Source organism: Athene noctua, chromosome 23 (genome assembly GCF_965140245.1).
Source record: "Athene noctua chromosome 23, bAthNoc1.hap1.1, whole genome shotgun sequence".
Lineage (NCBI taxonomy): Eukaryota > Metazoa > Chordata > Aves > Strigiformes > Strigidae > Athene > Athene noctua.
The window spans coordinates 3,198,872-3,223,736 of record NC_134059.1 but is presented as its reverse complement, the minus strand read 5'-3'; the positions used below and the strand labels follow the sequence as shown (position 1 = coordinate 3,223,736).

Here is a 24,865-nt window from a genome sequence, read left to right as displayed (position 1 = left end):
GCGCTCCCCGGGTCATACCGGCCGCCCATCCACGGCCCTTGGCTGTGCCCAGGGTGAGGCGCTGCCCTCCCGCAAAACGCCCAAACACAGGCGTTTTGCCCGGTTTCGGGGGCCGCGGCTTGGCCTCGAAGCCCCTGTATTTGGGGGGGAAGTCCCCAGGCCAGTGGGGGGACCCCTCGGGGCCACTCAGGTGTCTGCCCGCACCCCAAAACTGGCCTGGCAGAGTGGGCCTTGGAGACCCCCTGGGAGCCCAGTGCTGGGTCACCCCAGGGGGTTTGGGGTGACTCTGGGTAATTTTCGGCATTTGGGGTGACCCAGGAGGGGTTTGGGGTCACTTTGGGTGACCCCAGGGTTTCGGGGTGACCCTGGGTGACCCCAGGGGTTTGAGGTGTCCACGTGGCCCAGTGGTGGGTGTCCAGCAGCTGCTGGGTGCCCTGTTGGGGGGGGGGGTGGCTTCTGGGTGAGAGGGTGACCACAGACACCCAGTTTGGGGTGTCCGGGTGGTCCCAGTCTGAGGTAGACGCATGGGTGACCCCAGCACACCCAGTTCAGGTGAGCCAGTGGTGGGGCTGTGGGTGCTGGGAGAGGTGTGTGTGGGGGGCTGAGCCCATTCCCAACCAAGGCCCGTGCCCCCCTGCCGCCTTGCCTTCCCCCCCGCCCGTCCCGGGTCCCCGGGGGTGCAGACCCGTCCCCGAGGCGGGGGAAGCGTTGGCTGAGCTTTATTGCTGCTGCAGTGGCCGCGGTTGTACAAATTGCAAAGGCGGGGGGGGGGGGTGTGGGGGGTGTGGGCATCACACAGCCCCAAAACCCGCCCTGGGGGACAGGCAGCGTCTCTGCCTGCCCCCTGCCCACGGGTGGGGGTGTGGGCAGGGCTGTCAGTGCCACCCCCTTGCTCTTGTCCCCCCCCTCCGCACCCCAGGGGACCCCACAGTCCGGGCGAGCCCTGCTCTCCCCCGGGGGGAGGATTTGGTTTCCACACGGAGGGGGAGCAGGTGGGGTTGTTAAGAAGGTGGTGGGTCAAGAAACGGGAAAAAAAAAAAATCTCAAATCTAAATTGGGTTGAAAAGCCAAATTTCAAAAATGCTCCTGGTCAGGCCGGGCTGCGGCATGAAGTGCCGGTGGGGGGCTGTGGTGGCCCCCAGACAAGGCTGCAGGGACGTCCGCCATGTCCCCAACCCCGGCTCCACCTCCTGCCCCGTCCCCCCACTGCCACCGTCCCCCCCTCTCCCCAGCCGATCCCTTCTCCCACCCCCCCATTCCTCCCGAGGCCGCACCCCGCGAGCTGCCACCCCACCACTGTGCCCACACTCGCGACTCCCCGGCCACCCGCGAGGAGACAAACAGCCACGATGGTCTGGCCGGCCCCTGCCCCTCCGAAAAGCGAGGCTGGGAGGGTACCTCTGCTCGCCAGGCTGGACCACTGCAGGGGCCCTGTGGGCAAGCTGGGATGGCGGGTGCCAAGCCCCTTCGGCGCGCTCGAGGGGAGTTTTCCGTCAGGACCGGCTCTGCAGACCCCTCCTCTATCAGTGTCTCCGGGCGGCCGGACAGAGCGGGGCACGGTGCTGGCAAAGGAAAGAGCTTGAAGGCTTCACAACCGTAAAAATAATAAATACAACGTCTTTCTCCTGCACTGCATCGAACAGCCGTGCTGGCCCTCCTCGGGCCCAGCCCTTCCTCCGTCTGTCCCAGAGAGATCGCTGCTCCTTGGCGTCGGTCACTGCAGGGTCCCAAAGGGCTTGTCATGGAAACAGTCACGAGAAAGGCGAGTGTCCTGGGGTCCGTCACGCCGGGCTGCAGGGGGAAAGCCCGTCCTGCTCCCTACTGCAGCAGCTTCGGTACCTCCACCTGCCAGAGAAGACACCCCGTTACCGGGGGGAGCGGGGAGCAGTGACAGGGGATGCTGGAACGACTGGCTTGTACCAGCTCTGGCGTGGCCAGCAGGGACAGGGAAGGGATCTGAGCCCTGTGCTGGGCACTGGTGAGGCCGCCCCTCGATGAGTGGGTTCAGTTTTGGGCCCCTCACCCCAAAAAGGCCATTGAATGACTCGAGCGTGGCCAGAGAAGGGCAACGGAGCTGGGGCAGGGTCTGGAGCACAGGTCTGCTGGGGAGCGGCTGGGGGAACTGGGGGGGTTCAGTCTGGAGAAGAGGAGGCTGAGGGGAGACCTCCTGGCCCTCTGCAACTCCCTGCCAGGAGGGGGCAGAGAGGGGGGATGAGTCTCTGGAGCCAAGGCCCCAGCGCCAGGCCCCGAGGGAATGGCCTCAAGCTGCCCAGGGCAGGGTCAGGCTGGCTCTGAGGAAGGATTTCTGTGCAGAAGGGGCTGTTGGGCGTTGGAATGGGCTGCCCAGGGCAGGGGGGGAGTCCCCGGGATCCCTGGAGGGGTTGAAGAGTCGGGTCAATTTAGCGCTTAGGGATATGCTGTAGTTGGAAATGGTCAGTGCTAGGTGAACGGTTGGACTGGATGATCTTCAAGGTCCTTTCTAACCTAGATGATTCTGTGATTCTGTGATGCGGGGGCCCTATGCGGACCCGCTGCGGTGGAGCTGAGCCCCTCTCCCCGTGGCTGCTGGGGATGCTCAGCACCCCAGGGACACCCCTTCCTCTTGGCCAGGCTGGTTGTCCCCACGCTCCTGCTTGTGGGCAGCCCGTCCTGGGACACAAACCACGTGGGGCAAGTGAGATGTCTCAAGGCATCGTGCTGGGACTGGTGTTGGAGATGCAGCTTCTCTGGCCACCCGGGGCTACCTCCCACCCCTGTGGGCTCAGCCATGCCGATATGGCAGCAAGAGCTGGGTGAGCTGCTGCCCTTGGGGACCCTGCTGGGAGACACTGATCCACGGGGGGGTGTGTGAGCCCCCCTTGGTGTGGCAAAGCACTCTTCCTTTTCTGCATGGGGAGGTCTTGGATTTCCATCTCCTGGGGTTATTGGTTAGAGCTAGTTTCTTGTGTCCCAAACCCTGGAGCCAAACCTAACTGCTGAGGTGAGGTGGATGTGCCGGCCCCAGGGGCTCTGCCAAGGGATGGACCTGACCCTTTCCTGCTCTCTGCCAAGGGAGGGATCTGCTGGCCCCACCTGCTCTGCAAAGAATGGTGCAAAAGGATGGATCTGCCCACCCCACGTGCTTGGCAAAGGGATGGATCTGCCCCTGCCATGTGCTCTGTGCAGGGGTTGGCGCCACAGACACCCCGCTCTACCCCACACCGGAGCAGGACAGCCCTCCCCTCTCCCCTCCCCAAGTGAGAACAGACGTGACCTCAAGTCTCAGCCCCAGACTAACCCCGGGGTGACCCCCACCGCAGCCCTGCACTTGCCTTCTTGAGCTGTTTGAGGTTGCTGGAGCGGATGGCCGCCAGGAGCTGGTCCCGTGAGTTCTTCTCCTGGACTGGCAGTGCCCGGTCTCCCAACTTCCTCTGCGTGGCCGGCGAGAGCGAGTTCCTCAGGTTCTCGTTGATCAGCGGTGGGGCGAGCGGAGGAGGAGGTGGCGGCGGCGCGGCAGGCGCTCCCCCTTTCTTAGAGCTTTTAGGGGAAGCCTTGGGGGACGGCTGTGGGGATGGCTTGGGGGACCCCTTTGGCAGGGCTCCGGGCTTGGGCACCTCCAGGAGGTCTTTCTTCTCCCCACGCTCCTGTGCCAGTTTCTGCTCCTGGAGGCGTTTCTGCCTCTGTTTGTCCATGTTTCGGCTCAGCAGGTTGGTGACTGTCATGCGTGGTCCGGCCAGCTCGAAGTGGTAGCCCAGCTTCAGGAGCGTGGTGTTTTCCTTCAGGAGCTTGGCGATCTCCATCTCCGTCTTCCCCCCGCAGATGTGCCGCTGGTTGTGGAAACGCAGTTCCGTCAGCGTGTTGTTCTGCAGCAACGCCCGGAAAATGGCCAGGATGCCCTTGCCCGTGATGTGGTTGGAGTCCAGGTTGATGCTCGTCAGCACCTTGTTGGACTTCAGCATGATGGCGATGGCGAAGGCCACGTGGTCGTCGGCACGGGTGTTGGCCAAGGCGAACAGCTTGACCACGGTGTTGAACTCCAGGGCCTCGGTGAAGCGCACCAGGGTCTCGTTGTTGATGCAGTCCGAGTTGTTCACGTTCACTTCGGTGACCTCGGCATCATTGTTCTTCACCTTCTCGATGAGCTCATCGAAAATGCTGGAGGCTTCGTCATCCTTGGCCTGATCCGAGGATGTGGTGGGCTTGGAGGGGCTGCTCTCAGCTGCCACCGTGGCCTCCTGTTTCTCCTCCGGTGCCTTTTCTGCCTCTGGCTGGGATTTCTCCTTCTCGTCTGCCTTTGATTTTTTCAAAGCTGAACCCTTTTCCTCTTCTTTTTTGCCTTTTTCTTTCTTATCTTCACCTTTTGTGTCTTTTTCTGCCTGTTTCTTTGATCCCAAACTCTTCTCTTCCTCCTTTTTCTCCTTCCCTGGGCCCTTATTCAATGCTGAACCCTTTTCTTCTTCCTTTTTGTCCTTCCCTGCATCCTTCTTTGCTGCTGAACCCTCTTCTTCTTCCTTTTTATCCGTCCCTTCATCCTTCTTTAAAGCTGACCCCTTTTCTTCTTTTTTATCATTCCCTGTATCCTTCTTTAAAGCTGAGCCCTTTTCTTCCTCCTTTTTATCCTTCCCTGTGTCCTTCTTTAATGCTGATCCCTTGTCTTCCTCCTTTTTGTCCTTCCCTGTGTCCTTCTTCAAGACTGAACCTTTATCTTCCTCCTTTTTGTCCTTTCCCATCAGCTTTTTCTCCATGGCCTTGACTTTATCGTTGATAGCCTTCTCCTCTTTGGTCTTGGTTTCAGCCTCTGCTTTAACTTTTGGGTCTGTTTTCTGAACACTATCTTCCTTTTTAGAGTCTTTCCCCACTTTTGTATCTCGTTTCCGGGCCAGGTCTTTGGAAGGAGCTTCCTTTCCCTTTTCTTCTTCATTCTTGGCTCCCTTATTCTTCTCACCCAATCTGCTTTCCTAACAAGAGAAAAACATCGCGGTGTTACAGAGACAGATGCCTCTGATCTCCAGACTCGCCAGCCCAGTCTCATTGTCACCAGCTCTGCACCTCTGTCACACAGGAGCAACCACAGGGCCCCGCGGGGCAGCACCGCCGCCGGGGAAGATGCACAGGGGGATGCAGGACAGTCTGGTCTCAGGAAGTTCTTAGACTACACCTGTGAGGGATGAGCTGCCCTAAACCAGGCACTTATGGTAGAAACCTGAGAGAGCATCACGCGGGGTCCCCGGGAAGCAACAGGGAGATGCCGTGGGGGAGCCCGAGGACAGCTGGTGCTGGGTCTGCACTGTGGCAGGGGACAGTCTCGTGGCCAGGACTCTAAGGAGGTAAGCGACCTGCTCCGAATCGTGATGGTTTAGCCCTGAATATGGGCAGAGTATCCTCCATCTCACCTGAGTGATTTACCACCACGTGTTCACACGCTGCAGCCTCGGGCTTTGGAAGAGGCAAGTTTATCCCAGCCGAGGTGCCGGGTCCAGGGAAGGGTTCAGAATCCGAGCGCCCCGAGTGTAGATGGACCCTGCAGGACCCGGGTGAGACGAGGTCCCGCTGCAGCTCTCCGAGGCATCTCTGCTCTCCTCCTGCCTCCATCCCTTCCCAGCAGGCTCCAGAGGTCTGGTGGATGCCCTGCCTCATCCCCAGGGAACAGACTGTAACCTAATAAGCTGCAGGATGCACCTCTCTCAGCAGGCTGCACTGTTTGACCCCTTCCTACCATACCTCCTACAAATTATCCTCTTTTTAATCATTATTTTTTATCCTCTTTTTAATCACCTTTTTTTACCCTCTTTTCAGTCACCTTTTTTTATCCTCCTTTTAAACACCTTTTTAACCAGGGATGGATCTAGTGCCTGTACCTCCTGTACCTCTGTGAACCCCAGGTGCTTTATTGGCTTTGCTAAATGGTTTCTAGCTGGATGCTCTGCAGTTTTTCCCAGTCACCAAACACTTTCCATGCTGGCCTGGATACGTGTGCAAGCAGGGGAGCGTGCGCAGCCGGTGACAGGGGTGACACTGCTGATCCAGCAGTCACACCCGACTCGGGGCTCTCTGAAACGAGCCTCCTTCTAACATGAGTTTGCATTTTTGAGCTCCCTGCAGAAAACCAAGGAAATGGGGACACGGCGTTTATTGCATTGTAGTGTGTGATGTTTGCCCAGCACACCTTGTCCCAGTGTCCAAAGGCATCACAGGAGGGAAGAGCTTAAAAGGGGGGGTCTTGGGGAAGGAGGTAGATTTTGCTGCGTGCCCTGGGCAAAGCAGTGTCACTGCAGCAGGCACACTCTTCCCTGCCCCCGGGATCTCCCCGTGTCTCTGTGACAAGCAGTCACGCAGCAGTGCCCTGGGCCTCCTGAGTTGCTTCTTTTATCTCCGATCCAGCCAAGACGCCCGCTCATACCTCAGTGGGCTGGCAAGCACCGGTGCTTTCAGTTTGTCTGCCCCCTTGTATATTCACTCTTCAGAAGCAGTTTTTGCCTTTGTTTTTATGTTTATCACGATGCCCCTGTTGTGTTCGTGGGACGTCGATGTGCCAGAGGAGCTCAGACCAGCTTTTGTCTGACCTTCAGGCAGTGACAACACCCTCCCTGCACGCGGAGGGATGCAACCCCGAGGCTTGATGGCTACTTCTGTACAAACTACCTCTGGCAGCAAAGGATTTTCCTCTTTCCCTTCATGCTTTAGGGCCATTTGACCATCTGCCTCTTGCCAGTCAAACCCCCTTTTCATGTGATTTTTGGTACTTTTGTCAAGCACCTGACCCTCACTCTCGGCACAGCCTGTGCTGTGCGTTGCTGCTGACCACAGCCAGCGCCGGCAGCTGCCGGACACAACAAATGCCTTGTTGCACTTCACCCACGGGCGATTGTTGGAAGTGGGGGAAACGCAAAACAACACACAAATCTGCAAACCACACATTTCCTTAACACATGGAGCCCAGAACAAACACAGGACAGGGTGAAGATCCGGTGATTTGTGTTGCCATGGCACCAAGGAGGAATGCGGAGCGAGGTGGAGGCCGCACGGTCCGATCTTCCGCTTTTCTCAAGGAATATTTGACACAACTGTACAGACTTATCTCCTGCTCTTCCACTTTTCTCCAGGAATGGTTTGCACAACTCTGCAGACATTATCTCTCGTTCTTCCTCTCTTCCCACAAAAACAGAGCACACCTCGCACCAAGGAATGTGCTGTGTCGTTACTCAAGAAGCAAAGGCTTGACCACAGCCCCACCCACTCACACATACACGCTTAGATAAATACTACCCCGAGTTTGTATCTAACTCAGAGGGATGATAATCCAGTATTAAATTGGAGTGACAGATCGATGGGTTTGTGCTCCTCACCCACCCCAGAGGGACGCCTTTAGTAAGATTTGTGCCCTTGGCTATGCTGAGTGATTACCTGGGAATTAAAAGCGTGATTGCAATCGTTTGTGTCTGTAGTGCTCGAGAGCCAACCCACAGCTTGTGCGTTTATCGTAGGCAATCACAAAGAACCTGTAGATGTTGCATAAGCATAAACCGTACTATTCGTGAACCTGACGGCTTCTCTTGAATGCAACTGGAGCTACAGCCTACAGGCTGTTGTGCATCTGGTGCCAGGCCTATAGCCACGGCAATAATTAGCATAGCTATTAAGAGATGAGTCCAGCCACTTCTAGCTCCCCTAATCTCTGGCTAGAACATAAAGGGATTAATCTCTTACCATATTAATTTGTCACCACAAATGGAACAAACTGGCAACCCCTTCCCTGCCCCCGGGATCTGCCCGTGTCTCTGTGACAAGCAGTCACGCAGCAGTGCCCTGGGCCTCCTGAGTTGCTTCTTTTATCTCCGATCCAGCCAAGACGCCCGCTCATACCTCAGTGGGCTGGCAAGCACCGGTGCTTTCAGTTTGTCTGCCCCCTTGTATATTCACTCTTCAGAAGCAGCTTTTGCCTTTGTTTTTATGTTTATCACGATGCCCCTGTTGTGTTCGTGGGACGTCGATGTGCCAGAGGAGCTTAGACCAGCTTTTGTCTGACCTTCAGGCAGTGACAACACCCTCCCTGCACGCGGAGGGATGCAACCCCGAGGCTTGATGGCTACTTCTGTACAAACTACCTCTGGCAGCAAAGGATTTTCCTCTTTCGCTTCATGCTTTAGGGCCATTTGATCATCTGCCTCTTGCCAGTCAAACCCCCTTTTCATGTGATTTTTGGTACTTTTGTCAAGCACCTGACCCTCACCCTTGGCACAGCCTGTGCTGTGCGTTGCTGCTGACCACAGCCAGCGCCGGCAGCTGCCGGACACAACAAATGCCTTGTTGCACTTCACCCATGGCCGATGGGGCTGGGAAGAGTCTTCCACCAGCATTGTTATGACACGTTCTGCTTCTGCAACCAAAGCCTTTGATCCCAGCTCAGTGCACGCAGCCTTCCAGTGTGTTGGTTTCCTTATGGCACCATATTTGCTTCCTTGTGTGTTTGGAGAGATGCAGGCACAGAACCTGCATACAGAGAGACTTGGATAGATTGGATTAGTGGGCCAACATTAATGGGATGAGCTTCAACAAGGCCAAGTGCCAGCTCATGCACTTGGGCCACAACCCCCCCCTGCATGGCTGCAGGCTCGGGGAGGTGTGGCTGGAGCTGTCTGGAAGAAAAGGATCTGGGGGTTCTCATTGACGAGCAGCTGAACAGGAGCCGGCAGTGTGCCCGGGTGGCCAAGAAAGCCAACGGCCTCCTGGCTTGGATCAGAAATAGTGTGACCAGCAGGAGCAGGGAGGTGACAGTCCCCCTGTGCTCGGCACTGGTGAGGCCACACCTGGAGCGTTGTGTCCAGGTTTGGGCACCTCAATCCCAGAGAGATCTGGAGGGGCTGGAGCGAGGGCAGAGGAGGGCAACGAGGCTGGGGAAGGGCCTGGAGAATAAATCCTGTGAGAAGCCAGTGAAGGAGCTGGGAGTGTTCAGTGTGAGGAGGAGGAGGCTGAGGGGAGCCCTCATCCCTCTCTGCAGCTCCCGACAGGACATTGCAGAGAGGATGGGGCTGGGCTCTGCTCCCAGGGGATCAGGGACAGGACAAGAGGGAACGGCTGGAAACTGCCACAGGGGAGGGTCAGGCTGGGCATGAGGGAAAAATGTTTCCCAGACAGAGTGGTCAGAGAGTGGAACAGGCTGCCCAGGGAGGGGGGAGTCCCCATCCCTGGGGGGGTTTAAGGGACGTTGGGATGAGCTGTGGGGGGATGTGGGGTAGGGGAGAACTTTGTGGAGTCGGGCTGAGGGTTGGACTCGATGATCCCAAGGGGCTTTTCCAAGCTGAATGATTCTGTGACTCTGTGATTCTGTGACCAAGACTTTGTCACAGCAATGCAGTAAGAGCAGGGCACCAGGGCAGGATTCATCTCCCCGAACATCAGATATGAGGCACCTCCACTCCCAACAGAGGAGCCAGCGCTATGAACAGATAACTGAAGACAGATGGAGCCCTGACATTGTAACAGAGTTTGTTGCACAGAGGAGGATCCTACCATGAAGTCTGCATCGGGGTTTGGTAATTTAAATCTCCTTCTCCTTGTTCTGCAACCTCATGTCTGGCCTGGATTTTCCTGGGTGCCTGGTTTTGGCCGCATGGCTCAGCTCTGTGTTCCAGCCAGTGCCGTGGGGCTTCTGTCCAGAGATGAGCAGAGGGTAACATGCTGAGACACCGCTAGCTGGCAGCCCAGCCACAGAGCCGTGGTTAGATCAGGCTCAGATCTACAGCTGCAGGATTAATCTGGGCATTCTCAGCTTGACCACAGCAATGCTGATTGCAGGAGGAGGAGGAAGCACCAAGGTGAGGGGTGGCAGAGCGAATGTTGTGTTTGCTGGGGGGACTTCAGGACTTCAGGGAAAGGAGGAAGAAAGATGCCTCTGGGAGATGAAGTTGTGATGCCTCTAGGAACTCCCTGGACCTTCTCAGGTCTGGGCCAGCACTGTGGTGTCACCCAGTGCCTTGAACCCCCAAATCAGAGTCCAGACACCCTGGTCTGCAGTCAGGGCTGGCCTCCTCCTCCAGACAACGCCCTGGCCACAGTGTCTTCCCCAGCCCAGGTCCCCGTGGTGTCCGTGCTGGGGCAGAGTGTGGCTCTGCCTTCCCAGTGCGCAGCACTGCTGGCCCTCGGGGACTGCTTTTTTGTGGAAAGAACTGGCCTGGCTGTGAGCAGGCCAGCTGTCAGGACTGTTTGTACCTGGCGTATAAACAGATGCCATCTGGGACGAGAGAGCTGTTTATTTAGTTAAGAGATTTCTTGGCTCCCCTGTGCAGGCCCAAACAGGAGACAGAAGGGCATATGCCAGGCCCCTACAGAGCCCACCCGTGCGACCACACAGCCCCTTGCTGCTGCAAACCCCAAGGAGGAGGGATGGGGCTCCCAGAGGTGCCCCAATGCCAGAACCCCCCTGTCCTGGGGGATGCAGAGAGCAGGTGATGCCACCTCCTCTGGCACTGAGCCAGTGGCCCGTCTCATCAAGACATGCCCTGTCCCCAGGGCTGGTGCGAGGATGCTCAGTGACATCCTGAAGCACTTGGGTGAAGGAAGAGCCACGTCTGTCCTGGCAGGAGACTGGGCAGGAGGTGTGTGGGATGGGGACTCTGCTGTCTCACTCTCCCCCCACACCCATGCCCAACGGTGCCTCTCAAAGGAGCTTGGGGATGTCCTGGGTTGGAGGTTTCTTGCATGTTTCTGCGAGAAGAGACAGTTGCCCCCTCCAGGGCTCTGCAGCCCTCTCGTGTCCAGAGGCTGGGCACTCACTGACTCAGAGCCATCAGCCTCATCTCCACACCAACTGCTCCAAAAAGCCTTTTCCTTCCCAGCCCGAGCTCACACAACTTGACCGTGGGGAGCCCTGAGTCTCCCCTAAGCTCTGTCCCAGACTAAGCAGAGCAAAAACTTTGACCAGGAATGAGCAGATCTTGGAGAAAGGGAGGAAAACCCTGGAGAGAAGAACCTGCAACATCTCCCATGCTCAGAGAAGGCAAAAGAATTCTCCAGACAAGATGAAACTAGAGCAAAATAAGATGCATAGCAAATCCCTGCTTAGCAAAGCTCCTGTGGCAAGTGCTGGGAATGTCTCGTTATTACATTGTTAGTGCTGTTCTCATTAAAGCTTCCATCCACCGGTGTGTTGCCTCATGTCCAGGTGCTGTGGCATGGAGCAAGTCTGTGGAAGGAGGTCACTGGAGCCAGAAAGCAAGATGTAGAAAAGGAGCCTGCTGTGCCCTCAGGCAGGGGAAAATGGGAAGGCAACAGATGTGTAGTGACTGGCCACGGGTGTCACTGCCACTGCGGGCAGCGTTTGCGAGATCACGTGTGTCCAGCAAATTTGGGATGCACTGGTAGAGTCTTATCAAAGAGCTGCAAGTTATTGCAGAAAGTGCTGGCTGGCAGCAAGGAGTAAGAGGTGTTTAAGCTGTTCCATTTAAAGCAGAGCTGCCTTGGTCGTGGCACTCGCTGCAGGAGGCCCTCTGCAAGCCCCCACCTCCACCAGGAGCAGCAGAAAGGGAGGAGTCGGGAGCAAAAACTTGCAGGCCAGAGATCAGATCTGTGTTTCTAAAACCAAGGGTCACTCTTACCCACCTGCCACTGCCCGCACGAGGCGCTCTCTGTCCCTCGGTGGAGACTGGTGAGATCTCTAAAGCCAGCCCAGAAGCTGCTCTAGGCCATGTGTGTGCCCAGGAAGGAGCCTGTGTCCCTGCCTGCCCTTGCACCCATCCCCGGGCTCTCGGTCTGCCCTGCCACCCCGGCTCTGCTCCAGGTGGTGACACCGGCCCACTCTCTGCTCACTGATTATGGTGCTGGAAGTGAATCACGTTGCTCCAGCTCTTGGAGGTCAGCAGAGGTGCTGCGTGGCAGGATAACGCAGAAGAAAAGAGAGAAATGCATCCTTCCCCCCGAGCTTGAAACCCTGCCTGTCCCTGCACCAACCGGCGCTCCTTCTCCTGCAGCCCAGGCCACCAGCCAGGTTGTCTCCATCTGCAGCAGCCAGTGCCAGCCCTGTACCCTCTCTATGGCCATCTTGAGTCCTGCCTGCTCGCTCCTCTCCGCCGCGCTGACATATTTACCTTGGATACCTAGAAACCAGTGCCGCTGCACCCCCTCCCGTGCCATTCCCTTTGCTGTGAGCACGATTATTAGGGGAATATTTTTACACAGCGTGTCAGACCTTTAAAAATAAGACTAATGAAAACAGCCTGGTACTTGGCTGATTAATCACCAGTGTTTTGATGAACTGAAATGCCTTCCCGATTCCTCTAAATAGACTGAAATGAGCATTGCCATCGCTTGTTAGCATTTGTAACCCTCAAACCCACTCAGATGTTTCCTTAAAAGGCAAAGGAGACGGGGAACTTCTTGCCTGGAATCTGAGTGTTTGCAGCACCGCTCCCGACGCTGAGCAAGGGATGGGGCTGGGGACGGAGCGGCTGGCTGAGCCGGGGATGGCCGGGAGCGGAGCAGAGGGGCTGCCAACATCTGCTGTGGGTGGTGGGGATGTGATGGTGGAGCGAGGTTCTCGCCTCCTGCCCTGAAAGCCCCACAGCTCATTTTGGGGTAGAAAATCACTGCTTGGGTGGTAGGTATTGATCTGGTCACCCCGCTGTACACACAAGCAGATTTCTAAGTGAAAGGGGAACACGCTGGAGAGGAGTGGGAAGGATGGGTTACCCAGGGACTTGCACCCGAGCTGGAGGGAAGGGGCACTTTGTAGCCTGGTTGCTGCTCTTACGTCAGTCCCTGGCAGAGGGGACATGGAAATGGATTTGTAGAAGAAATGTTTTGTCTTTGGAAGGGGCCAGCTCTCACCAGCCTGCAGTTATTTTCAGAGGTATGTCCTGGGAAGAGTCCCTCATGGCCCAGATTACCAGGCTGAACATACTGCCCCAGCACGCTGGCCATGTGCTCGGCTCAGCTAGAGAACAAGATGTAAGGATGGGAGACTTGGGGGGCACGTGCTGCCGAGCAGCTCCGCGTTGGCTCCGGGGAGCTGTGCCCCATCTGGGTTCAAGGAGGGCTTGGCTGAAAGGGGGAGGCCTGAAGAGTCCAGGATGGCTCTTCCATGAGGGTCACTGCTGGTGGCACATGGCACACTGTACCCCAGGAGGAAATGGGACCCTCAGAAAAAGATCTCAGAGCCAAACCTGCACCTGCAGTTCATGTTAAAATGGCTCCAGAAATAGTGAACTCAGCCTGCAGGCTTGACACTGACTCAGTCTCTAAGGTCACCTGCAGCTCTGGTGGCCTCTTGGAAGCCAGCCGTGAGATATCACCCCCCAGCTGCTATCAGAGCATAAAGAGCATGAGAGGGGAAGCCTGAGTCAGGCTCAGACCCACCCCAACCATCAGCACCCCTGGAAAATGTGGGGTTATCTCCAATGCGGCTGATGGGTGCTACACTGGCTTCACACACCCCCGAGCAGCGGGGCACAGTCCTCGCCTGCCCCTGGGGGGACATCTGTTCTTGGGCAATGTAAGGGGAAAACATGGAGCAAAGCAAGAGGCAACTGCTTGCATGTGGAACTGGCACCTATTTAGCAAAGTCAGTTGAGCTGCACGTCCACTTGTAGGCACAGGTCTTGCACTTACACTCTTGCAAGCACCAAGGAGTTACCACCGCTTGTAACCAAATTTCCCCACACCAGTGCCCTCCTAAAAGAAGGTGCAGGTGGCTGCAGAAGGACAGCTGGACCAGCTGAATTTAATTAATCCAGGAATGGTTTCAGCCACATGGGTAATTTCTGCATGTGCTCTGAAGCCCACCGGAGCACCTCCCCTGGCAGAGCTATTTTGGCGTGCTGGCTGCCTGGCACATGGCTTTGTCCCCAACAGAGATTCTCCATCCAGAGCCGTGCTCCTTGCAAAGCAACCAGAATCCATCCAGAGCTGTAGGGCTGGGGGATGACGTCCAGGCCAAGAGACTGTCCCTTTCTCCCAGCCTCTGCTGGGATAATAAAGTCCTCTTGCAGCCAACAGGACATTTTCCAGCTCATCTCTTGGCATGTGGCTTAGGACATGGGTAGCCACCAGCAAAGCTCCATCTGTCCTGCACAAATCCTGAGTGATGGAGGAGCTTTTGGAGGTGGGAGAGCAGGGAACTGGGGAAGCCTCTGGGGTAAAGGAAGATCTGGGAGACAGAGAGACAGCTCACCAAAACCTGTTGGTCAGCTGGGGGGTCCCAGACCAGACTGGCAAGGGAAGGAAGCTGAGCTTGGTTATTTGTCATAGGGGGTTTAGGCATAATTATGGATCCATAACTAATGAGCTAATCTGGTATCACTGCCTGAGGGGTTTCAGTCTGTCCTACACATGCTGCCGAGTCCTACAAAGGTGTCCAGAGCCACTACGAGACTCTGAGATCAAACCCACAGCTCTAACCTTGGGCATCTGCATCATCCTGTGGAGATGCCTTCCTAGTCACGTGGGGTCTAAAGGAGCCTCAGTGTCCCCTCTGTCCTGCCCAGCTATCCCAATTCCCAGCCAGAGCTGGAGTGAGGCACCAGCACCCCACCATCCCTCAGCGTGACCACACGTGAAGGGGGCTGAGGCGGCTGGGCACAAGACATGTGAGTGCTCCCAAGGGACAGGGCTGTCCCCTGAGAATGTCCCACTGCACGGAGCAGTCTGTTGAGGGGGCCCGTGGGCAAAGGCAGGTCGTTCCTGGGTATTTGGGTACCCATTGCCACTATGATCCAGGCGTGCGAGAGGGTTGCTGGAGCCAAGCTAAGCCACAACAAGCTGGCCAAGCTGTTCCTTTCCTCCGTTCCTCAGTCACTTTTGAGTAACTCAGGGACAACTCAAGAGCCAAGAACATTCCTGGAAAAAATGCTGTGTCCTTGGCCGAGTCCTGAGAGCTACTAAACCTGGTTGCCAGAGACTGCGGGAGGAAGTGGGACTGCGAGGCTTCTGCTGACCCTGCTTGCCAAGAACAGCCAAGTGCAGGTCTGCGTGATACAGACCCACTCACAAAGGGATCTGGCATTGCTCTACCTGCAGCAGCACCGGGGCAACCCTCCTGGTCCTTGGCTAAGAGCAAAAACCATGGGCCAGTGTTGCGAGATACCCTGCTCGCACCCGCCATACGCCCCGCAGAGCTCTGGCCCCAGTGGGCTCCCTGGTAAGACCATTCTCAGGCAGCAAAGAGTTTCTCTCTTGGCACATTTAGATTCTTCTGGCATGAAGCAAGGGTCAAAGGACCTTGGCTTCCAGCTCTGGGACACACGCAGATCTAGCACGACCCCCTTGGCCATGCTCTATGTGCTAAAGCCCAGAGCGATGTAAACAACTTCTTGCCCTGTCCCGCCTCAGCTATTACTCTGTTATTTTAATGAGGAACTCAGTTATTCCCCTTCCCTTCTGCTCAGACCTTTCTGACCCCAAATATCACTGTCTCTTTGCACTTCCCAGGCCAATGTTTTTAAAAACATCTTCCTTCTGAGATGCAGTGCTGTTCTCCAGAGACTGGACAACTTCTGGCCCTGACTTTTGTCTTGCTTTGCCTTCATTGCTGAATTATGGCCAATAACAAACGTTTCAACTGGGTTTCCTTTAATAGAATAGCTCCAGCCTTTCCACAGTGACATGCAGCCGTTTTCCAGAAAGCCCTTAAAGCTGCTGGATACCCTGCAGCTGGAAAATTTTGCTCCTCTAATAAAACCTGGTTTTAGAAGTTAGGGTTCTTCTCGTCTATCCATTGCACTCCCAACCCCTTCTCCTGGCACTGCCTTGGCTTAACTGGATGTTCCCAAGATGAGACCTTTCCTCTGATCACCTCCTCTCTGGCAGAGGTTGCAGCGAACATCAGCGATTCACCCCATGGCCACCTCAAGCCCAGATTTCTGCCCAGTGCATTTTCTGTGGGCAGCCCATGAAGAGCGTTCCTCAGATTTTTAGGAACAGAAGAACTGCAGTTCAGCCCTCACGAGTCTTAAATCCTATCTCCTCTCCTCTGCGTCACGGGGGCTGGATGCTCGAGAAGCAGGACTCTGGCTCCCAGCCTCCTGGGACTACACGGAAAGCATCTCCAGGTCCCCTGGTGCTGCGAGGGGCCAGCCCATGGGACCATCACAGACACCCCATGACATCACTGGTAGCTGCGGGCACTCAGTGTGGGAGGAAGAATCAGGTCTCTGAAGCAGATGAGATGAGTCCCAGCCCCCAGTGCCTACCTGCCAAAATCAGGGAGCTGGTTTGCTGGTCAAAACCCTTAAATAGCTTATGAGAAACAGGAGCACCGACTCCTTGGGCTCCTACACCATGTGGGGGCTGCAGCCCAGAACACAGCACTTAATGAGACAAAGCAGGGTATGCCAGGAGTCACAATATCTACTCTTAGACACTGAAGATCTGACCTGAAAGGAAGCAAACTGCAGCTCCCTTTCTGCTGTGGGCAGCTCTCATGGCTGTGTGGGTGCTGATTCCCGTGCCAGGCATGTCTGCCTTCTGCCATGGTCCCCCTGCCAGGAGGCAGGACGGCTCAGAGCCCTCGGCAGCACGGGCTGCACGCTCCAGAACACCTCTGTGACCCCAGGCTGTCACTTCTCCTGTTGCATTCTGCTGCTCTTGTTCCCGTCTGTTTGCACCATGCTCTGGGCAGAGGAAAGGGCTGAGCAGGACTCACGTCACCTCATGGTGTGGCTGGTGCACCGCTGTTGCTGCTATCCGCACCGTGACTTCAAAACGAGCGCCCTGATACCTCCTCCCCTGCGAAGTGAGATCCTCTCGCTCCATCCTGCTGCGATTCCCACCACGGCAAAGGGTGGGCTTGAGTGACACGACCAGTTAATCCCAGCGTCCTGCTGGGAGCTGAGTCACCGAGACCTTTTTAGCACGCAAATGATGTCATAACGCTGCAAAAGAAAGCGATACGTAGAGGATCCCAGCTCCTTTTCTCCTCTGTATGTCTATTTATCAGCTCAACATAAACAGATAATAAACCTCCTGGGCAGCTCGGCCCATATAAGCTAAACACTCCAAGGATTTCCATGGATTTATCTGCATCCCACTTGTGGTTTATGTAAATATAGAACTCAGCTTTTTACTCGTTTTTTTTCAGACTGACTAGAAATTCAGCTTTTTTTTCCTGCTTGTGCCCTTAGATGGACTACATATCTCCCAGACAGACAGTGTGCCTGCGGCGTGACCTACAAGTCGCTGGGAACGTTTTGTGCTGCCACTCACTCCAGTCACAGCAAAACAAGGTTTCTGCCACAATTTCCCAACAGCACTACAAAAACACCGATCTGGCTGTGAGGTTCCTTCTCACACCGTTTGTTCAGAAGTGCAGTTCAAACCCGGGTGTGCTGCCGCCTCACTTCCTTCAGCTGTTCTCTGAACTGCAGATTCTTCAGCTATCTGTCATGGGATCATTCCTGCTTCTCTTTTCACCTTGGAGGTCTGTTTTATCGTCTGTTGCTAGCTGACAGCTCTTGCTTCGGGTGCTTGTCCTTCTTGTTACAGGGTCGGTACATTTTCAGAAATGAAGAACAAAACATCCAAGCGCAGACAACATCAGTTTTCATTTCTGAACAACGAAAGATGACAAATAAAAGGTCTCTCCTGGATGGGCTGGTCTGCAGCAGGCTGGAGAGGCCACAAAACAGAGACCATCTGTGGCCTTCTTTAAGGACCAAATAGGAATGAGTCAATACCTTTGGTTTCTTTCAAAATGTGTGACTATTTTGGATATCCCTGGCTATCGCCCACAGGAGTAACGCAAAGACAAGGGAGCCACCAGCTCCCTTCCCACTCCATGTGCTGGTGGAAGGGCTCACAGCTTCATCCCCTGCCCACCCCAGAGTGAGGTGGGTGCTGATGGAGAAGCACCAGGAGAAAGGATGCACCAGTGTCACCCATCCCCTACACCTCTCTTAGAGGCCAGGACGAGCTGGGCAGAACAACAGCTTGTTCTGACGAGGGAAAAGCAGGCACCCAGACTGCTAGAGACCTGCCCAGGGTATGGTTATAAGAAAGGCAAGAGCTGGGAATTGGTGAAGGCTCTTGGGAAAAGAAGGAACAGTCTTGGCATATCAACAGAACTGACTGATAAACAGGACGGCAGAGTTTAAATACATATGTGTTAGTCACAGACTGGTAAGATGCTTAAAGAATGATATAACCACTTCTTTTCCCTTGTTTGCAGTTTCTCTTGAGTCTGTCCCAGCTATTTAAATGTGGAGCTTGTTTTTCCCCCAGATATTTTCATGAAAAGATGACAAGCTTTGAGCATTAATAAGAAATCTAAATACTAACTTGTTTTTCCATGGTGTGAAGAAGGGGTCATTGGTAGGAATCTTCACTTTTCACGGTATCTTCCTCCACATACAGCCACCAGTAACTGGATTAAATACCACCCAGCAGTGAGGGCCAAGCCTACACTCATGCACCCCAGTAAGTTAGAAAGGAAGGCAGGACTTTTTACAAGACCTTCCCAAGGAGTTTTGTAATCCTTACCCATGGCAATAGGACCTGCTACCCTCTGGCACCAGCATCCTTCAGATATGCTGATTTGGATGAAGTAAACTCCTTCCAAGGTCATTGTTTTTTCCATGAGGAATGGTGTCCCACTGTTCACTGTCAGCTGCATCCAGCCTACAGCCAAGAGTGCTCGGGGACACAGGAATGTCCCCAGGAGCTCTGGACCAGGCAAAACATGGATAAAGATGCATGGAGCTGGGACAAGAGGATGTCTTGCCTGTGCAGGAGCACGTGTGGGGAGTGGGACATATGAGAGAAAGGGGAAAGGTGTTGGAAGAAACTTGCCTGAGACACCTCAACTTCTCCTGTGGGAAGGGTGGTCAACCATCAGGAAACAAAAATACAGGGACCATCTGCACCGTGCACAGCTGGTCTCGGCTGTGCACATCTGCCCTGGCATCCAAAGTCCCCTATTCAGAGCCTTCTCCTCCAAGAAGCTGGTCCCTAGGCTTACATGGAAAGAGAAATCCACCATGTGTTCAAGCATCTTGACAAAAGAAGTGTTTTTGTGGCCCTGGAATGAATCCCCTCCATCAGTAGGATGATGTCCCCACATGCAATTTTCCCACATTTTCCCAGCCATCTGTGCTTGAAGCGGCAGTGCAGCCCAGATGGGAAGCAGGACTGGGGACTCTGATGGCACTGGGACATGCAGGTGTCCTGTCCTTGCAGGTGAAGTTGAGGGAAGGAGGCTCAGCCACTGGGCACTCAGTGTTTTGGGTGCCACCTGGGCCCTGTGCTGAGGCCGTGTGGGAATCCAAGAAGAGCCAAAACCCAGCAGCAGGTGGGTTTTGTGGTACGCTTTGAAAAGTAAAACCACCTGCTATGGGTACGGCAGCCTCTAAGGAGCACTCGTCCACCAAACCACCTGGTCCCAGGGCCCGTATGGTTCATAAGGAGTGGTGGCCTTTCCTAAGGGGTAGCTCTTCTCAGCCAGGTCCATCCCAGCAAAGGTACCCCCGAGGGGGTTTAGGAGTGACCGAACGCCAGTGTGAAAGATGGGGAGATCTCCAGGGTGTATATGACAGTGCTATATGTATGGATACATGCTTTTTAACAGTGTCACCAACAGCAGAGGAAGAACTGGACAAAACCAGAGTAGCTCTCACAAACCCCATCTCCTCATACAGCTCAGAACAACCCATCCCGCAGAGACACCAGCACTGAGACCCCATCTCCTGGCACAGACAGCTTTTCCTCTTTTGAAGAGAAATCCCAGGCACGAGACAAAAATTACAAGTGACAGCAAGTCAGCTGTGCCCCCAGGTTAATCCTTCAATTAATGCCACTGCTTCAAATTTACAGCATGTTTCTAACCTGAATTTCTCTCTCATTATGTCTTTGTCTGCTACAGTAAAGAGCCAGGAGCTCTAGATATCCTCTTCATTTACCTACTTGTGAGTATTAGCTTAACTTCGGCTCCTGCGGCACATGGACCTTCAAGAAAGTCTGTTGAGTACATCCGAGGAGAGGCACTGTCCCAAGCCCCACTGTTGAACTTGGGGTACTTGCTAGCAATATAAAAATGAAGATTAATTAATTAATGCATCACCAAGATGTGAATTTGGCTCCCCAGTGCGGAGAAATTAGGGCAAAGCTCACATCTATTTTGGGCTGTTTATAAACTGCTTCCTAGCTACCCAAGTTTGCCCTTTTCATCACTAAGAAGATGTGTTATTATGTAGTTACAATATTTCTAAATATACCCACTCCTTCCAATATTTAGAAAGGGATGGGGGTGCCTGGAGCCAGTCCAAGAACAAAGCAATGACTGAAAGAACTGTCAGATGGGCAGAAACTGAATCTTTCACTTTAAAATACCTTATTTTGCACTTTGGAGAAATTCCCGCACATCCCAGCTAACAGGCAACATCCCACCAGACACTGCACAAAGTGGGGGCAAAGGAGGGAGCAAAGAACAAGAGGGAGGAGGAAAAATAATGGGGAGACAGGAGCGCAGCAACGTGGGTCAGCTGCCCCAGCCCCGGGCCGGGCAGGCTGTGGGGGGCTGGAGCGGCCGTTGTACCACGGGGGGCTGTGACCCAGCCACCTCCCAGCTTTGCAAAATGAGTTTTAGCAATAACGATACAGCCCAAGGTGCCACTGCGCAGCTGGACTAGGAACTATCTAATATTTTTTATCTTCAGTGCCTTGTGCAAGGCAGCTACGGGCCTATAAACTCTCTGTAGTTCAAGGTCAAGAATCTCACCTTCTGCCCCTCCCTGCTGAAGAGACATCACAGACACGGGATAACATCTTCCAGATGTTCAGAGGGCCAGTCCCACTGGAAGGACCTCCTATTCCTTCCCTGCCCTTGTGCCCACGCTTCCCTCCTGTGCTCACGTCTGCTTCTTGCTCGCAAAGGTTTTCCTCGACACATTTAATCAGGCACTGTGTGTGGGTCTGTGATGCACAATGCTGGGAGCTGTCATGGGAGAGGGGCAGGGACCGACAAGGTGCTGCCTGCACTGGGCTGTGGGAATGCTGTTCCCCGTGGGTGTGCAGCCACGATGCCTGTGTTGGCAGGCACAAGTGCTTTGCTGCCTGCTACAATGTGAAATCCACTGATACAAGAGAGGGATTTGTCATCAGAGTCCTCAGTGCTTGGAGCAGCTGGGTGAGAGCTCAGGAGCCGCCTGGGATGCTCCGGATGGCTCCCTGTTCTCACTCCATCCTGCAGCAAAACACAACCCTGCGGCTTCCTTGGATGAGGGAACTATTGGCTTCCTGGCCTGGTTTCTGCGATTGCTTCTGTGGTCTGATGATGCCATCTGGTCCCGTTTCATCCCATCCCATCCCATCCCATCCCACAGAATTCCAGAATCATCTCGGCTGGAAAAGCCCTTGAAGCTCCTCCAGCCCAACCATGATCCTCACCCTGACCGTTCCCAACTCCCCCAGATCCCTCAGCGCTGGCTCAGCCCGACTCTTCAACCCCTCCAGGGATCCCGGGGACTCCCCCCCTGCCCTGGGCAGCCCATTCCAACGCCCAACAGCCCCTTCTGCACAGAAATCCTTCCTCAGAGCCAGCCTGACCCTGCCCTGGGCAGCTTGAGGCCATTCCCTCGGGGCCTGGCGCTGGGGCCTTGGCTCCAGAGACTCATCCCCCCTCTCTGCCCCCTCCTGGCAGGGAGTTGCAGAGGGCCAGGAGGTCTCCCCTCAGCCTCCTCTTCTCCAGACTAAATCTCATCCCATCCCCTTCATCTCATCCTCTTCCCCAAGGTGGAGCAAAGGCCCCAGCTCCACCACTGGCATGGGCTGACCTGCCTGCGCTGTGAGCTGGCATTTTCTAGGTGCTAATCCCAGGTCCTAACAATGCCAAGGAGGAAGGGATGGAGGATATTTTTTTCTTGGCCTCCAGGGATTGAAATAGAAGAAGAAAGTCTGTTCTTCCATATCCAGTTACTGCAATGCAATCTAACTGGGCCAGTTTCACTGACAAATTTGACTGGCAGCCAACTTGTTTTGTCTTCCACAGCCCGAAGCTACCGAAGTTCAAAGGAGAGCACAACGAGAGCTTTTCTCAGGACCTCCACCGCTGCCCTCCCCGCCAGCCCCTGAACTGTACACCCTCTCCTGGGGCGCCTCTCCTCCCTGTGCCATCCCTTGCCACCATCCCGACTCCCCTCCCGCAGCACACAGACACACAATCTCAGGCATCTTCCAAATAACGAAGTGTTTAGCCAGACAATTTCTCAGCAACGTTTTTCCAAAAAACACAAATTTCCTCCCTTCCTCCTGATCATGGACACTTCCTATCCCAATCTCCAGTCAACTCCTCATCTTCCTATGGTTAAAAACAAAATCGTGAGGTCAAATGCAAGACTCCCCCCTCCCTGAAAAAGCAGCTTTTTCATTGTCAGGGCTGGCTGCAAGCTGGGATCACCTGCAGACCAGTGCAGCATCACTGGGATAACTGGTCCCACATAACAGCATTCCCCTTTGCAAGCAAGTTTGTCCTGCAGCACCTGCAGTTCCCTGCCACAGGGAAATTTTCCACCGGCCCACCGATGGGAAAATAAACCCAGTGCTCTCGTGGCAAGGGGCATAGTACTTTCTGTCCCCCAGCCCACGCCAAACGCTACATATAGAAGGTGAGGGCTGTGAGTTCCTTGTCCTCGCAGACAGAGGAAAGCTCCCAGGCTGCACAAGCCAGAGCTTAGAGAGGGTTGGGGGAAACTATTTAGCCCCTTGTTCAGGTCTCCAAAATAAATCTTTATTTATTTCCCCTATAGCTGCAATTTTCATCTTTTTCTACCTGTCTTCTCCCAGGCCCTGGTCAGGAGAGGATCCTCCTATAATAAACACATCCATAAAGAACCATTTCCAAGTGCTCAGGGGCTAGTTAGAGCTTGATTATTCAGCTGGAAGATCCAGGCTACTGCTGGGTGACCTGGAATAGATAAGGAATCGGAGCCAGAGCAGTCTGTTAAGAGGGGCATCCACATAAGCCTCTGCTCTGCTTACACTGCTGATATTCCTCAGCCCTGTCCCGTCACAGCAGATGCAAATCCAGCCTGGGATATGAATCTCCCCGTGACTACACAGATAAATAGCTGAAGAGTCTCCTTCTTTCACTTTCTGGCTCAGCCTGCCATGAAAAACTAGGGAAACCAAATGCTTCCCAGCTTCCCACGCACAGAACACATACCAAATATTCTTAGTGCAGAGGTTAACAAATGTTACAGAGAAGTGGGATTGGCTCCCACTAAGGCAAGGCACAAGAGGAAAGGGACTGGCATGAAGCTTTCTAGCTCAAAGTAAGCTATTAAAGGATTTGCCAGGTGCAGAGGAGGTAATAAATGTACCCAAATCAAAATAAAAGAATGAATTTTAATGGAACAATAAACATGAAGCAAATGGCCTGGGGCAAAACCTGCTTCTCAGAGTGATTTTCACCAAGCAGCAAACTTTTTATTCCACAAGGACTAGAGACTATTTAAACTTTTGCACAAGAAGAACTGAAAGGACTAAGAGTCCAGAGATCTCCAAAGGAAAAGAAAAAAATGGGAAGAAAAAGAAACGCAGCCTGCGGGATCGCTGTCACTGCACTGGCCCCTCCAGCCACCTTCTGGGAGTATCATCACGGCTCCCAGCCCTGCCAAAGGATGTTAGAGCAGAGGCAGAGACAAAATCCCTGGCACCAGCAGAGGGTTTGGCTTTGCGAGTAACACCGGGATTTCATGAAATACCCTGTTCCCACCCAGAGTGCCTGGACCAGCTCCCTGCCTCAATCCTCTGGTCTCTACACGACAGCTACTCCTCCTCAGCAAGCACAGCACACCTTTCTCGGGGTTTGCGTTTTCCATCTCATCCCCTAAAGCAGCCCAGCAGAGTTCACAGGTATCGCCCCTGCACTTCTCACAGAAACAGCTCAAGCGTGGGGAGTTGTGACTTACGTCTATCGAGTGTTCCCTCTGAATACGTTTCCTGGTCTCCTTTTCGCAGTGATTGAGCATTGTGTCGCAGTTTTGTGGGCCAGGTGGGGAATTTTCTGTTTGGTTTTTCTGACTGAGCTCCAGAGGGATGTTTCCATCTGGATCCACCACATCCAGCTCCTTCTCCAGCTCTTCCATCTCCTCTGGAGACAGAGTAGACAACAAACTGTCAATATCTGGATCTTCACTAACTTGTCGCCGATATTTGGCCACTTTGGACATCTTTGCTCGCTGGCGAGACACGGTTGCGGTTGTGTGTGGTACCCAAGGAAGGAGAAAAAAACCAAGAAGCCGAAGCTCCAACACTGCTTCCCCCAATGGCAGCAGGTGCTGAAGTGTTAAATCTCAGCAGCTCTCAATCGCTGCAGCCTGGGATATAGTAGTTGTAAAGAGGGGACACCCCTCGGTCCAAGAGTTGGCCAATAACAGGATCCAGCTGCGATTCGGGTGCTGGGAAGCCAATGGAGCCCAGCGGGAGGCGGGGAATGGTGCTATCAGAGGAGCCTGAAACCCGAGGACATTCCAGGGAACCATGCAGAGCTGCATGACCAAATTTAGTCCGGAGCATTTAGCCTTTTAAAGGCAATGGGCCAACCTAGTGAGAAAACACACAAAAATGCACAAGCTGGCAGGCTGGGGATCTGGGGGGTGGGGGAGGCAGATCCCCAGCATGTGCCCATTGGTGCTGGAGGGCTAATAAAGAGTTCAGTGTGGCTCCGAAGATATGGGGCGTCTCCTCCGTTACAGGAGGGGAGAGTTTCTGCTGTGACAGCGACAGCTCTTGGCTGAAATCGGCCACAAAGCACCCAGCCCAGAGAAAGTTTTCATCTTTATCCCATTGCTCTCCAGGATCTTTGCAGTTGGCCGCAGCGCGCAGCCCTTCGGGAAAGTGGTGCTGGGTGGTTTTGTTGCTGGTGCAGACTGGTTGCTTTACGAAGGATGTGCAAAGTCTGGTGCCT

General features: G+C 54.5%; 1 protein-coding gene across 1 annotated transcript; it reads right to left on the bottom strand.

Moving 5' to 3' along the window:
• Positions 1-719: 719 nt before the first annotated feature.
• LMOD1 (leiomodin 1) lies at positions 720-24,255 on the bottom strand. Its single transcript, XM_074925386.1, has 3 exons — positions 23,868-24,255; positions 3,312-4,937; positions 720-1,845 (listed from the first exon to the last, which is right to left on the bottom strand). The coding sequence occupies exons 1-3, from the start codon at positions 24,126-24,128 to the stop codon at positions 1,819-1,821; spliced, it is 1,914 nt and encodes a 637-aa protein (XP_074781487.1). The 5' UTR covers positions 24,129-24,255; the 3' UTR covers positions 720-1,818.
• Between the last annotated feature and the right edge of the window lie 610 nt (positions 24,256-24,865).

Coding starts and splice junctions, on each gene's coding strand:
- LMOD1 (XM_074925386.1), bottom strand. CDS start 24,128: ATGTCCAAAGTGGCCAAATATCGGCGACAAGTTAGTGAAGATCCAGAT. Junction 4,938..23,867: donor AGAGGGAACACTCGATAGAC/GTAAGTCACAAC, acceptor TTCTCTTGTTAG/GAAAGCAGATTGGGTGAGAA. Junction 1,846..3,311: donor ACCTCAAACAGCTCAAGAAG/GCAAGTGCAGGG, acceptor CTTCTCTGGCAG/GTGGAGGTACCGAAGCTGCT.